At 38.6% G+C, this 15,142-nt stretch overlaps 1 protein-coding gene across 8 annotated transcripts in view; it reads right to left on the bottom strand.

The window, feature by feature from the left end:
* The window catches only part of AKAP9 (A-kinase anchoring protein 9), a 194,641-nt gene that overhangs the window by 1,418 nt on the left and 178,081 nt on the right, over positions 1 to 15,142 (bottom strand). For all 8 annotated transcript variants that reach the window (XM_013047838.2, XM_013047840.2, XM_013047842.2 and 5 more), the window contains 8 exons: positions 14,653 to 14,861; positions 14,251 to 14,356; positions 11,593 to 11,775; positions 10,400 to 10,600; positions 9,274 to 9,506; positions 6,478 to 6,563; positions 5,131 to 5,260; positions 3,656 to 3,795 (listed from right to left, as the gene is read on the bottom strand). In XM_013047838.2, the coding sequence (XP_012903292.1) occupies positions 3,656 to 3,795; positions 5,131 to 5,260; positions 6,478 to 6,563; positions 9,274 to 9,506; positions 10,400 to 10,600; positions 11,593 to 11,775; positions 14,251 to 14,356; positions 14,653 to 14,861 (1,288 nt within the window). The remainder of the gene's footprint in view (positions 1 to 3,655; positions 3,796 to 5,130; positions 5,261 to 6,477; positions 6,564 to 9,273; positions 9,507 to 10,399; positions 10,601 to 11,592; positions 11,776 to 14,250; positions 14,357 to 14,652; positions 14,862 to 15,142) is intronic.

The raw sequence follows: 15,142 nt of genomic DNA, 5'->3' as shown, positions 1-15,142 counted from the left end.
TAAATGTTCTTACTGGCATCCAGAAAAGTGAATCCTTTCCAGAAGGTTTTTGGTTTACTTTGCCCAGATCTGTCAGCTGAATCACCATCTATGGTAGCTAGAACCTTACAAAATGTATTTCAAAAATACTAAGACTTGAAAATTAAAATTACTCCTTGATCCATGGGCTGCAGAATGGATATTGTATGCAGGTATGTAAATGCTAACCCCGCTGTATAGTAGACCTCTTGGGTGAGTATTGTCAATGAGCAGTAATACTTTGAAAGGGATCTTTTTTTCCTGAACAGTAGATCTCAACAATGGGTTTAAAATATTCAGTATACCACGTAAATAGTTGGGGTGTTCTATCCTGATGGAACACAGGCAGAGCAGATTTAGCATAATTCTTATGGGCCCCAGCATTTTTTTGAACGTAGTCACTAGCTGCCATCAGTCCCTAACTAGAGTCATCCCATCCTTTGAAGCTAGACATGGGACTCTTCATCTCCAGCTATGAAAGCCCTAGATGGCATCTTCTTCCAAAAGGCTATTCCATCCACATTAAATATCTGCTATTCAGTGTAGCCAACTTCAGGAATGATCTTGGCTAGATCTTCTGGATTACTCGGGAGCTTCTCCATCAGCACTTGTCACTTCACCAGGCACTTTTATGCCATGGAGACTTCTTTCCTTAAAATGCATCAACCAAACTCTGCTAGCTTCAAACTTTTCACCTGTAGCTTCCTCACCTCTTTCAGCCTTTACAGAATCAAGGAGAGTTAGGGCCTTGCTCTGGATTAGGCTTTGGCATAAGGGAATCCTGTAGCTGGTTTGCTTTCTTATCATTTGTGTTCACTGCTGTAGCACTTTTATTTTAGCTATTTTTAAAGATTTTATTTATTTGACAGAGAGAGAGGGAGGGAGCACAAGCAGGGGGGGCAGCACAGGGAGGGGGAGAAGCAGGGAGCCTGATGTGGGACTTGATCCCAGAACCCTGGGATTATGACCTGAGTTGAAGGCAGATGCTTCATTGACTGACCCACCCAGGTGCCCTGGTGTAGCACTTTTAATTTCCTTCAAGAACTTATCTTTTGCATTTATAGTTTGGCTCTTTGGTGCAAGAGGCCTACCTTTTGGCCTATCTTGGCTTTTGACTTGCCTTCCTCACTAAACTTAATCATTTCTAACTCTTGACTTTGAGTGAGATGTGTGATTCTTCCTTTCAGTAAAGTACTAAGAAGCCATGGTACGGTTATTGACTGGCCTAATTTCAGTGTTGCTGTATCTCAGGGTATAAGGTGGCTCAAGGAGAGGAAAGGAGACAGAGGTGTCTGCTGGTGGAGCAGTCAGAACACATACATTAATCAATTGAGTTTGTTGTCTTATATGGGAACTGTTCATGGTGCCTCCTGAACAATTACAACAGTAACGTCAAAAATCACTGACCACAGGTCTAATGAAAAAGTCTGTGAGAGCTACCAAATGTGACAGAGACATGAAAGTGAGCAAATGTTGGAAAATGGCACCAAGAGACTTCTTCAAACACAGGCCTGCTACAAACCTTCAATACGTAAAAAATGCAATAAAATTGCAATAAAGCAAAACACAATAAAACAAGGTATGCCTGTAGTGATATCAAATGAGACTGCTACCTATATACCAAACTAACTAGTTCATGAAAGGTAAAGTTACTATTATTCTCCATTAAAAAAATGTTTTATTTTAATGAGCCTGGGTGACTCATTAAAATAAAAAGAGTTGGCTAGGCATGCAACTCTTGATCTCAGCTGAGGTCTTGATCTCAGGGTCATGAGTTTGAGCCCCATGTTGGGCTCTGTGCTGAGCCGCAGAGCCTATTTAAAAAAAAAATGCAATAAAAAATGCTTTTTATTTTTCTAAAAAAAGTCTTATTCATACTTGAATGGATTTCTATTTCTTAGCTTTATTTATTTGAAAAGGATAGATCACATGCGCACGAGTTGAGAGACAGGCAAAGGGAGTGAATCTTCAAGGAGACACCTTGCTAAGAGCAGAGCCCAGTGCAGGGCTCGATCTTATGACCCATGAGATCATGACCTGAGCTGAAACCAAGAGTTGGGAAGCTCAACTGACCATGCCACCCTCGCACCCCTGAATAATTTTTAAAAGAGATGTTGAATATATACTTAAAAGTCATTATGGCTTGATCTGTAGCAAGGGCAGACTAATGTTAAGATGCTCTTCAAAGTTCCCACCAGGTTGAATGTTCTATACCCTCTACCTCCTGCCTCTTGAAAAATCTTTCAGTCTTTAAAATCGGAGTCTTCACTGAATTCTACTTCTGAAACTAATAATTTATGTTAATTGAATTTAAATTAAAGTAAATAAAAATAAATGAAATCTGAGTCTTGTGAAATCTAGATGCTCAAAACAAAATAAAAACCAAATAATACCAAAGTCCAGCTATGATGATAACAGTTTTCTATGACTACATGTTGCTTGAGTTAGATGATTTCTTGTATGAGGAGACAAACTACTGAAAATAAATCGCTACTAGCTCTGTCTAGTTTGTGGGGATAGAACGAAAAAAAGGGTGGGTCTTAAAAGTAAAAACAAAATATTGATTTAAACTTAATTTAAAGCACATTAAATTAAAATTCAAACCTCTGAATCAGGAGTGAACTGAAGGGAGACAAAATATTGATTTAAACTTAATTTAAAGCACATTAAATTAAAATTCAAACCTCTGAATCAGGAGTGAACTAAAGAGTGAACTGAATCTCGAAGGAAACGAGATTTTCCCACGATGAACAGGGAATCCATATGTCTATTAAGTAAGAATTTCTGTGTGTTTCTGATCAGAGGAAAAATGGTCATTCTTATAAAGTCTTTTGAATGGAACAGGTTTTGTGGATCATGCAGATGAGCACGGGGTCCGAGTAAAGATAATGGCTGCATTAAATGCTTAAGATCACTTCCTTCCTTCTCTCATCTCCCCACCCCTAATTTGCATGCCTCAGCACATATTATAGTTGACCCTTGGACAATGTGGGGGTTAAGGATGCTGAACCCTTACACAGTCAAAAATCCATGTGTAACGTTATTCTCCCAAAACTCAACTACTAATAGCCTATTCCTGACTAAGAAAAGCCTTATAGGTAAGATAGAGTCAATTAACACGTATTTCTATATTATATGTTATATTCTTAAAATAAAGTAAGCTAGAGAAAAGAAAAATTTTAAGAAAATCCTAACAGAAAATACATTTATAGTACTGTATTGTATTCGGTGAAAAAAATCTGTATCTAAGTGGCCCTGTGCAGTTCAAACCTGTTGTTCAGAAGTCAGCTATACTTGCGAACAGGTTCTCCAGCAGACTCTGTAAGAGTCTCCAGCAGACTCCGTAAGAGTCTCCAGCAGACTCCGTAAGCCTCACAGGACTATGTACACTGGTGCCTACTGTGCATTTCGTCTAATCAATTTGAGCAGGGAATCTTTTTTGTGGGAGTGAAATCTGGGTGATAAATTATGTCTTGAGTTAAATTCCTAAGTCTAACCTGGTAACTCACAAACTAAACTCTAAGATTTGATTATCTAATGAGGAAGGTCAAGGGGTTTCAGAAAGAGAATGGAGAGCTCTGGGTCCATCCAGCACTACAGGGCTGCCAATAGTAATACATGGTGAAGCTGGGAGTACCTGACTGCACAGTTCCAAGTCGTCTCTGCAGTGCCTCTAGCCGAGTGATATAATCTGTCAGGGCTCTGTCAGGGTCATAATTCTGAAGCTGAGAACATGCTAAGGAACCAGGATTTAAATCAGCTGGAGGGCCTGGGTACCTATGAGATTGAAAATATGAACATGAATCCAAATCATCCACAAAGCAAGTAACCTAACAACCTGCCTTCACTCTGCCCTCAAAAGGTAAATCTTTAACTTGAGTTATGAACATAATAACTGATAATTGGCAAAAACAGCCAGAATTCACATTTGAACATTTCTTTACAGGTCTCTACTGTTGGCCCATAGGTAGCAAATATCTGGCTTTGCAGAAAAGTAGTTCTTGGTTTGACTGTGAACTTCAGTTTTCTTATATGCAAGGCTGAATGTAGATTAGAGATTCTGAATGTATAGAACCCAGGATCAGAGAAGGTTCCCAGTAAATAATAATTACTTATTATTATAATAATTATAGTAAATTATTAATTATGTAACATATATGTCTAATATAATAAGTATCATTATCAATGCCATCCCTATAATATTTTCCAGTGATCTTATTAAGAATCAGATACTTACTACTTTTACATTACTAGGGTTAAAAATTGAAACTAGAGGGCAGAAACTGTAACTCTGCAGTATTTTTAGTACATAGCCATGCTAAAAATAAACATACATAATCTGTTAGTTCTTGTCTGTTTGTAACACCTGATGTGTTCTGCCAGCTTCATAACCATGTTTCTTAAATCATTCTTTTCTTCACTCAGTGGCTGACATGTCTGGTCAGCTTAGCATTTTGCCTCAGTAGTAGTCTTTCAGTCAATTTGTCTCAAGTACTCGGGGACACTAAGCCAGGCTTAATCTGTATCCCCCAAATGTCTGAGCTTGTGATGTGTATGGGAAAAAACTTCTAATCAACTCAAAGCAGCTTCTAAGTCATCATAAAAGCAGCCAGTACAGTTGCTTGTTGCAGAAGTCTTAATAAACACCATGTATGTACAAATACAGCTTGTCATGTAGGCTTTAGAGTTTTCTTTCATAATCCCCAGAGATTGTCAATTTTAGTTAATGCTTTTCCCAATGTTCAACCAGAGAACATACTAAAATAACACTTGGTTCGTTCAGTTTCCTTTTTTTTTTTTTAAGAAATTATTATCATCATTATTATTATGTTCACTTAAGCCACTCCATAATAATCATTAGTTTTTGAAGTAGTATTCCATGATTCATTAGTTGTATATAATACCCAGTGTTGGTTTCCTATACTCTTGGAAACCAGGTATATATCCAAATACTGTTTTTGCTTCTCAGTCTTAGGTTATATACATCATATGCAACTATACATACAACTAGTTATTTAGACACAAAGGAGTCAAAACCCTAATACTGTCCTCTTTTGTCTGTTAAGTATTAGCACATGTAACAACTCTTAGGCATGTTTATCAAATTCTTACCTATTCTGAAAAGGTACAGGAGACCTAGAATAGTCCAGCTCTGATCTTGAGCGATACGTAGTATGTCTCGGTTCTCCATATAGCTCCAGGCCGCCAGAAGAATGATAAAATGGGTCAGTCTTTTCAGCACCTAAAGTAATCCAAAATGTACCATATTGTAAAAGAAAAACTATCAAGCCCTTGAAAAATTTCTACAAAACAGAGAAGTGCTCAGAAGACTACTATACTGCACTATACAATACTATCTCCTACTTATAGTCATCTTCTTCAATTATTCTTCCTAAAAAAGAGAAAAAACCGTTTAACTATGATTTTGTTTTCCTTCGAATGTAAGTATTTCTGATAATCTGGAACTATACCTCAAAGAAAATACATTACTTAATTGGAATATTTTATTTTTTTTAAAAGACCTCTTCTTAGTTATAATTAGAGGTGAGGAGAGGGGTGTCTGAGTATGTGTGGTTTGGGGAAAAAGATGATGTGGATAAAAAATATAACCTCAAACTACTCTACCGACTTTTACTAGAAAAAACTTGAAATCAAGATTTGCTAACTTACAACATAGAACTCAATATGGTACAAATTTCAGCTGTTTCTGTGTAAGAATACATATTTCAAGGCACTTTGCTTAAGGTACCAAATATATTTCCTCTTTCTCTGCTCAGTAACTGGTAGAATGTGTAAAGGTGGTTTAATATCAATACACAGCTGCATTAATATAGTTATGCTGTGTGTCTGAAACTGTGTATACTTCCAGCTTCTGAGTTCATCCGTATGCATAAAATATTGAAGTTCTAATGTTTGTTTCCACTTTGAGGTGTAGAGAGAAGGAATTGTAACTGTCACCATTATATATAACCTATTTGTAAACTCAGAAACCTGAATACTGCTAAATTGCAAAACTTGAAACCATAACTACCATATGATTAACAACATTCCTATCTGGAATCAGAGTCTTAAATGCAGTTGTTAACAGGACTGGGCTCTAGAGCCAGACTGCCAGGGTTCAGTGCTGGCTCTGCCACTTCCTACCAGGTAATCTGAGAAAAACAACAAATGATTTTCATGCCTCAGTTTTTCTTCTATGAAGTGAGAATAACAGTAACCACACTTGCATCATAGAATTGGAAGAATACATGAGAATACAGGGACAAAGCAAGACCTAGTGTAAGTGGCCTATAAAAATCAACTCTCATTACTCTTTGAAACAGTAAGGCCCTTGGCTCTGTTGGTTACAGGGTTCTGGGTCTTTGGATAACAGGTACCAGAACACATTATTTGGAAGGTATTACACATATAGTAATATTAAGAGAATCATAAACACAAGAAATCCTATTTTGACGTCACCTGGATTCAGTCCAAAGCCGTCTCTGTTAATATTGATGGAACCAGAACTTGTGACTCGTTGCCACCGTCGAACCAAAAATTTCATTCTAAAAAAGACACCAATAAAAAGTTTCACAGCACATCTATAATGGAAAGTGTATAAACATACATTTCCCACAAAAATAAAGTCATTCATTTGAATATGAACACAGAACAAATTTCAACAGTCATGTGACTGCCTAATCTAAAATTATACAGAAGGGGTGCCTAGGGGCTCAGTGGGTTGAAGCCTCTGCCTTCAGCTCAGGTCGTGATCCCAGGGTCCTGGGGTTGAGCCCCACATTGGGCTCTCTCTTTGGCAGGGAACCTGCTTCCTCCTCTCTCTGCCTACTTGTGATCTTTGTCAAATAAATAAATGAAATATATATATATTTTTTAAAGATTTTATTTATTTATTTGACAGACAGAGATCACAAGTAGGCAGAGAGGCAGGCAGAGAGAGAGAGAGAGGGAAGCAGGCTTCCTGCGGAGCAGGGAGCCCGATGCGGGGCTCAATCCCAGGACCCTGAGATCATGACCCGAGCCGAAGGCAGCAGCCCAAACCACTGAGCCACCCAGGCGCCCCAATAAATGAAATATTTAAAAAAAAAAAAAATTATGCAGGAGTGCCTGGGTGGCTCAGTTGTTAAGTGTCTCCTTTTGGCTCAGGTCATGATCTCAGGGTCCTGGGATCAAGCCCCACATCAGGCTCCCTGCTCAGCAGAAAGCCTGCTTCTCCCTCTTCCACTCACCCTGCTTGTGTTTCCTCTCTCGCTATGCCTCTCTCTGACAAATAAATAAAATCTTTAAGAAGATAAAATAAAATAACACAAATGTCTCCTGGTTTGTGGCAAAATAAACTAGAGCAAAACAGACTGGCTTCCCAAGAGGCACCAAAAATCTTACCTGTTGCCAGCACCAGGTTCTGACTTTAGAGGTTTAGGACTCAAAAGAGATGAAGAATAAAAGCAAAAGAGAAAAGTGAATGGGCAAATAAAGGGCGAGAAATAATGAAAAAAGAAAAGAATGGGGTGCCTGGGTGGCTCAGTCAGTTGAGTGTCTACCTTTGGCTCAGGTAGTGATCACAGGGTCCTGGGATCGAGTCTGACATCGGGTTCCTTGCTCAGCTGGGAGCGTGCTTCTCCCTCTCTCTGCCCCCTGCTTGTGCTCTCACTCCCTCTCTCTCAAATAAATAAACACAATCTTTAAAAAAAATAAATAAGTGAAAAGAATGGAGAATACAAGGCAAATGAGATGGAAGGAGAATAAAAAGACCCTTACCCTGGCAGTGAGACTGAGCTGGGAAAGCTGGAAGAGAAGTGAGGCTCTGGGATCGGGGGTGAAAAACACGAGGCTTTAAAAGGAAGGGGGATGGCAGAGCAACACACCAGCTGCAGCGAGGTGCTGCCTGCCCTACTCTGGCCCAAGGAACTTTCTAAACGCCAATTTTGATTTCTTAATTCCAATCAGTTACAAAACTCAGTTTTAGGACAGTGAAAATACAACAGACATGTAAGAGGACAAGAAAAAGAAGCAGTTAGAATGAAGTCCTTCTGTGACAACTGGCTTTTATAGAACCTTCCCAAATTCTTCCAATAAAATTAATAACTAACTCCTGTGACCTGTCATTTAGTGTCTTCTAAGTTAGGAGCACACTGGTCTTCCTCACTAGGAAGGGAGCTGCCTTTAGGGATTTAGGCAAGCTTTATATATATTTTTTTCTTCATGTCCCAGCACTTAGCCCTATACACAGCGTACAAGGTGGTAAAAGGAATGGATGATGAGGAAGGAGGAACTGGGACCACCCGGCAACAATGTGGAACAGTAGAGGCAAGGAGGGTCTCGGACTATTAATAAGATAAAGTGTGAACTTCCTTTACAGAGCCCACACAAGTGAGACTTGGGAGCCCTGGCCAATTGTTCTAGCTCTATCACTACAGGCTTTGCAACCTTTCCCTGCCTCGGTTTCCTCATCTGTGAGATGGTATTCTGAGCTAGGTGATTTTAGCTTCTAGTTAAAAACTTCTGTTATATTTCTCAAAATGTATCAGATGTGACCTGATAGGAAGAATTTTAAAAACTGAAATTCTTTTGAAACTGTTCTGGTTCAGACATAAATAAAAAGAAGGGGAAGCATGGAGAAGCCTAGGGATCTAGGTATTTATCACTCAGGTGAGAGTACTGCAGAAGGCCAGGTCCTCAAGGGAGTTTGAGTCCTGGCTCCATTCCAACCACAAATCAGAATGAGTACCAGAGTTCCTAGCATGGAACTACCAGAGAAGAGTGACAAAAGCACTAGCACAGTCCAGTGCCCTCAAGGCTAATCTTGGGTTCGAATACAGAGTTAGGCCAGGGCTTTGTGTAGCTGAACTCCAAGAATGGGTTATTTTAGCAATGAAGAAAATGAATGTGTAGCCCAAGTAATTTTTTAAACCGCCCCCCTTTTGTGATCCCTTTTATTTATATATCTGAGCTAGTTCATGGGTTTATTCAGAGTTAAAATATAAAATAAAACAAACAAACAAAAAATCCAGATTGGACATGCCAGCTATGAGTTACCAGCTCCCTGCCTCTGGGAAGCACTTTTCAGAGGGTCCCCATGGTATAGCATAAAGTATCACTGGCTAAGAGGATGAAAGAAAGAAGCCCGCATGTTTTAATGATGGCAAATGTCTCCTACTGTATGAATACAGAGCACAATAGGCAGAGAAAAGAAAGGATTAAAAATCTAAATCCTTTTAGGGCCTATTAAAATGCATTTTCCTCCCAGCACTTTACCTTGAAATTGCCATGGACACTCTGACGGCTGACCGAAACCTGGTGAAGCCCTTTGGACGGTTGGTAAGCACCTCGAGGTCTGTGAAGGCCGGCTGTCCCCCCATCCGGGCAAGCAGAGCCAGTGTGGCATCCTCACATTCCTGGAACCCACCCAGTAACAACAGCAGGTAGTTCTTCTGATAAATGAGAGCTTTCCGGAAACTTTCTGCCCGAAGGTATTTACCATAAATTCTCTAATGTTAAAAAAAAAGGAAAGAATATAAAGCCATTATTAAGAAGCCATTCAAATTGTTCTCTAGAGGAAGATAACCTAGATTTTATTTTAAAAAGGGGTAGTAGCAGAATGGCAGACACCTTCCTACTGTTTTCTACTCAGTCAGCAAAGTTGAAGGTGAAGATAATCAACCTTAAATTTTACACTTCTGTCTCTTTTTAGTCAGTGGAACGCGAATACAAACCTTATACTTAGGTTTTTGCTTTATTTTGGATTTTAGCCCCTAAAATTCATCATGTTTACTATAAATATTTTTGTCTTTCCATTATCATTTCAGTTTTTCTTCTCTAACTGCATAGAGCTACTTTTATTATTTAGGCCCACTAATTTATTTAACCTTTTTTTATTTAATGTTTTCAATGTTAATGTCCTCTGTCCCTTTAAGAGTCATAAGCTTAGGTTCACTCCACATTTAAAAACATATTCCAAACATTTTTCTTTCTTTGTTTTGGATTTTATGTTAATGGATTAAAAGTAGTTTTATTACAATATTCATTAGTCAGTAGAGAGGCTGTTCAGAGGGCTTACCATCTTACAGAGCATGGTGATGCTCTAATATTGAAAGTAGTAGAGCTTGGGTTGGCAGTGGAAAAGAGAATTTCTGTAATCTATTAGGAATGAGATGGGGGGAAACGAAATCATGAGCTCATGCTGCCATGAGGGCATGCCTTGCCACTAAGGTTCTGCGACCAGCTAGAGACCTGCATTCATGACACACACTGAATAGTGAGATGTAGAGATAGCGTAAATGCCACCTAAATTTCTTTACTCTGTTAAGGTTAGAGAGAGATGAAACAAGGCAAGAACAGAAGAGCAGCTTTGGTATTTGTTTCGAAGGAAGATGGCTCCTACCTTTATAGCAGCATGCTCAGAATCAGGGCTCAGATTCTGAAGTAAAGCTTCATTTCTTAGCTCAGCTTTCAGTTTGTGCACTTCAGCTTCTGCTCTTTTCAAGGACTTTTGGAGAGTCAGCTTTTCTCTGTTCCAGACTTCTTTTTCAGAAGCAATGATGGCTTCAATGTTGGCACCACCACTGAATGAAAACCTAGAAGACTGCAGAGACAGGAGCCTACTTAATGATTTTTAGGAATAAGTCTCTGAAGAAAAATCTAAATTAAACACACTAAATGTATTCCCTGTGGGAACCTGAGCTTTCCAGTCTCAGACAGGGAGCGTTCAAAGCCAATCTCAATTGACAGTAAAGAACATACAATGACTTTAATTATATGGTCCTTTGCTTAGTAGATTAATTTTAAAACTAAAAATCCCTATGGGAGTCTAGCCCCAAGGAAAGACCTCTGAAATTAAAAAAGTCTATAGAGACTTAATAAATGGACCATGTGGGTTCAAATGTAAGACCTATGCCTGAAATAGCCCACTGCAGAAATGGGGGGAAAAAAACCACTCACCCTGCCCACAGGGATGTGGTTCGCTACAGAAGCAGTGTGGATGTGTTATCGTGTATTTGACTGCACAGTTGTCTCACGAGTCTTTCCTAGCTTTATATTATATTCCTATCTTTGTATTACAGAAGCTAGCAGTTTGTTTTATAGCTTTTAACTGAAAAACGTTAAATAAACTGCTAGAGTGGTTATTAGGCCGAAATACAGAATTTAATATCATCTTCCACTTGAGTCACAAACATAATAACTAATAACTAACCGATAAGAACAGAAAGAATTCACATTTGACTATTTCTTTACATGTATCTACCAGTGGTCCATAGGTAGCAGAGTATCTGGCTTTGGTTAAGATAAGCAGTTCTTGGTCTGACTACAGACATCAGTTTTCTCATGTGTAAGGCTGAATGTGGATTAAAGACTCTAAATGTATAGAACCCAGGATCTGGCCCAGAGAAGGCTCCCAATAAAGAATGTTTGTTGTTATTATTATTATTATTATTGTCATCTCTATAACATTCTCTCATAATCTTACTAAGAATCAGATATTTAATATTTTTATATTAGGGTTAAGAATTGAAACCAGAGAGCAGAATTTATAATCCTGCAATATTTCTCACGTGGCCATGCTAAAATTAGACGTACATAATCTCTGCCAGCTCCTGTCTGTCGATACCACCTGATCTGTTCTTCTAGCTTCATAACCATATTTCTCAAATCATTCTTTTCTTCTGCCAGTTGGCTGATATGTCCTGTCAGCTCAGCATTTTGTCTCAGCAGTCTTTCAGTCAATGAGCCACAAGTACCACCTGGAGACACTAAACCAGGCTAGAAAGATAAAATGGTATTAAGGTTGTAGAAGCACAGATATTTATGAACAATGCACATAAACATGTGAACGGGCACTGAGAAAAACAGATTTCATGAAGAACTGGTGCTTGATTTGAGTCTTGAATAACTAGGAAGAATTTCACAAGTAGGAAGGAAGGAAGGGAAGGGCATCTGAAGCAGAAGGAATAGCATGTATAAAGGTACAGTGGTTTTGCTTGAGAGAGTGTTGGTTTTAGGGAGCTACAAGTCGCTTGATAAGGCATGAGTAAGGGTTGCCTTCACTTTATAGGTAACAGACCTAAATGTAGGAAGTGAAGAGCCATAAACGGCCTCTAGATAAGAAGGTGCCACAAACAAAATTTATGTTTTAGAAAAATTCCTTTGGTAGCAGCATGCAAAGTACAGTAAATTAGGGAAGACCATCCCAGTGTTAGGTGGACACATCAGGAAGTCATTACAACAGTTCAGATAAGAAATATTAGAAACCTGAATAAAGGCAATGACTAAGGGCACATTGGACAGATATTTAGGAGGTAAAAGCATGAGACTTAGTCACCACTAGGACACAAAAGTGAGAGTAAAGGAAAGTGGTCTATGGTGACTTGCAACTTTATAAACTGGGCAGTACCAGGACCAGAAACATGGGTTGTGGACAGGAGGAGGAAAGAAAGATGATGCTCAGTCTGGAATGTGCCTAAGAGGTTCCTACGGGATAACTATGGGGTCCATTTCCCCAAGCAAAGAGTTCCTGTAACTCATGTAAAATATAAACCTGGACCACAGGAGAGAGATACAGACTAGAGCCCCAGGCCTCTAGAAGATCAGGTCCATAAGGGTGAGACTTTTTTTTTTTTTTTTAAAGATTTTATTTATTTACTTGATAGAGATCACAAGTAGGCAGAGAGGCAGACAGAGAGAGAGAGGAAGGGAAGCAGGCTCCTTGCTGAGCAGAGAGCCCCATTCCGGGCTTGATCCCAGGACCCTGGGACCATGAGGAGCCGAAGGCAGAGGCTTTAACCCACTGAGCCACCCAGGTGCTCCAAGGGTGAGACTTTTATCAGATTTGTTCATTGTAGCTCAGAACCCAGGATAGTACCTGGCATATAACAAGTGCCTGATACAAGTATATTCTGTTCAATAAATAAGTCTACTGAGAACTCAGGCTGTGGAAATGAATGAGCTTTCACAGAGAAGAAACATGAGGATAGGAGGAAGAGGAATTCATGAAGATGACTGATGAAAGAAAAGGAAGAAATAAGAGAATATTGTCACAAAAGGTAAAAAAAGGAGGATTTTTAAGATGGGAGAGGTCAAAAGTGTCAAATGCTATAAAGAAGTCAAGAAAGAGAATGAAAAGATTTATCAGATTAGTCAACTGAAGACACTGGTGGCATTCCACGGGTGGCTTTGAGAGTGGTGAGGGTAGAAGCCAGACTATTCTTGCAAAAAACTTCCTTATCATAACACAATAAAATGTTACTATAATTATTCAATAGTGATAATGAAAGTTAATTTCCCCTCAAATTTTCACTCTCTTCTATTATGGAAAAGCAAATTATTATTAATGTTTAAAATAAGTGAAAAGATCAAGTTAAAAACGCTTTAGAAAATACAGTGTCAGTTGCAAATGATTCATACAGCTCCATTCAAACTGTTCTTGATATCTCATAAGTTTTTAAAAAAATTAAATTAAATTAAAAAAGAATACTTATAGATAAGTACAATATATTTTATATGTATATACACAAACATATCTATACTATAAACGCCATCCATATATCTATACACACACAGACATATAGAGACAACTGATACCACATGTTTTGATGAATAATCTGTTTTCAAGTAGAGAACCACATTATAGGTGAGTACTTCATTAGAAGTGTGTGCCTGTGCTCCACACAGATATATTTACCCCAAAGAGGCAGATGTAATGAAAAGAAGGGCCATATGTACCCCAATGTGCACAGCAGCAATGGCCATAATTGCCAAAGTGTGGAAAGAGCCAAGATGCCCTTTGACAGAAGAATGGATAAAGAAGTTGTGGTCCATATATATAATGGAATATTATGCCTCCATCAGAAAGGATGAATACCCAACTTTTGTATCAACATGGACAGGACTGGAGGAGATTACACTGAGTGAAATAAGTCAAGAAGAGAAAGTCAATTATCATATAGTTTCACTTACTTATGGAGCATAAGGAATAACACAGATGGTATTAGGAGAAGGAAAGGAAAAGTGAATTGGGGTAAATTGGAGGGGGAGAAGAAGCATGAGACTGTGGACTCAGAAACAAACTGAGGGCTTTGGAAGGAAGAGGGGATGGAGGGATGGGTGTGTCTGGTGGTGGGTGTTAAGGAGGGCATGAATTGCATGGTGCACTGGGTGTGGTGCATAAACATAGAATCTTGGAACACTGAAGAAGTAAAATTAAGTTTAAAAAAAAAAAAAGAATTTTTAAAGTCTTACCTCTTCGCCTGTTTGGCCAGTTAATTTCTGTAGTTGTAAAATAATTCCATCAATATTTTCCTGAACCCACATGAAATCTTCATCATCGGCTGTTTCAAACGGTAGTCTTCAAGAAAAAGACAGAAAGTCAAAACATACCTTTCTCAATTAATGGTGCTGACCAGCACAAACTTAACCGATTAGGTGGCACTCTATTTCACCTATCTTCTCCCTTACATTAAAGTGCTCTCTTTCCAGGGCTCAAGGTGTTCAGATATGTTAAAAGAATAACATCTCCTAATGTGAACATGCATTAACTTTAAAATTTCAATTCCCCGCCCTTGGCTAGCTATTAGTGAGGGGTAGGCTCTATCCAGCTTGTCTAAGAATGCCATTTCCAAACATCAGGAGGAATAGTCTAACCTATTGGAGGCTTTCTGGGCCAGATGTTGCAGTTTTGAAGCCACAAGTTGAAGCTTTTGTCTGAGGATTTCTAATTCATGATTATAGCCAGCTCCTCCTTCATTCATTTCAACCAGCTTAGAATAACTTGATTCCTTTGTCTCTCCTTCTATTTTCTGTTGAAGAACCCAATTTCTAGTTCGATCACTGGTTAAACTCCATGTGGTTGGCTAGCAATTTTTGGCAGAAAAAGAAAAAAGCAGTAATTCAAATGAACAGTGAATCACATTTTTTCTCAAGGGAACACACTTATTTATGGTTTATACTCCAAATAAGTTTCCATGAATTTCCTTTTTTTAAAAAAATCATTTGTTCCTAACTATTTATTTTTATTTTTAAAAAGATTTCATTTATTTATTTGAGAAAGAGAAAGGCTGAGAGAACAAGTGAGAGGAGGGGGAGAGGGAGAAGCAGACTCCCTGCAGAGTAGGGAGCCTGACATGGACTCGAT

Source organism: Mustela putorius, unplaced genomic scaffold, assembly GCF_011764305.1.
Source record: "Mustela putorius furo isolate JIRA1106 unplaced genomic scaffold, ASM1176430v1.1 tig00003845_pilon_pilon_pilon, whole genome shotgun sequence".
Lineage (NCBI taxonomy): Eukaryota > Metazoa > Chordata > Mammalia > Carnivora > Mustelidae > Mustela > Mustela putorius.
This window is presented reverse-complemented; position numbering and strand designations above follow the sequence as displayed.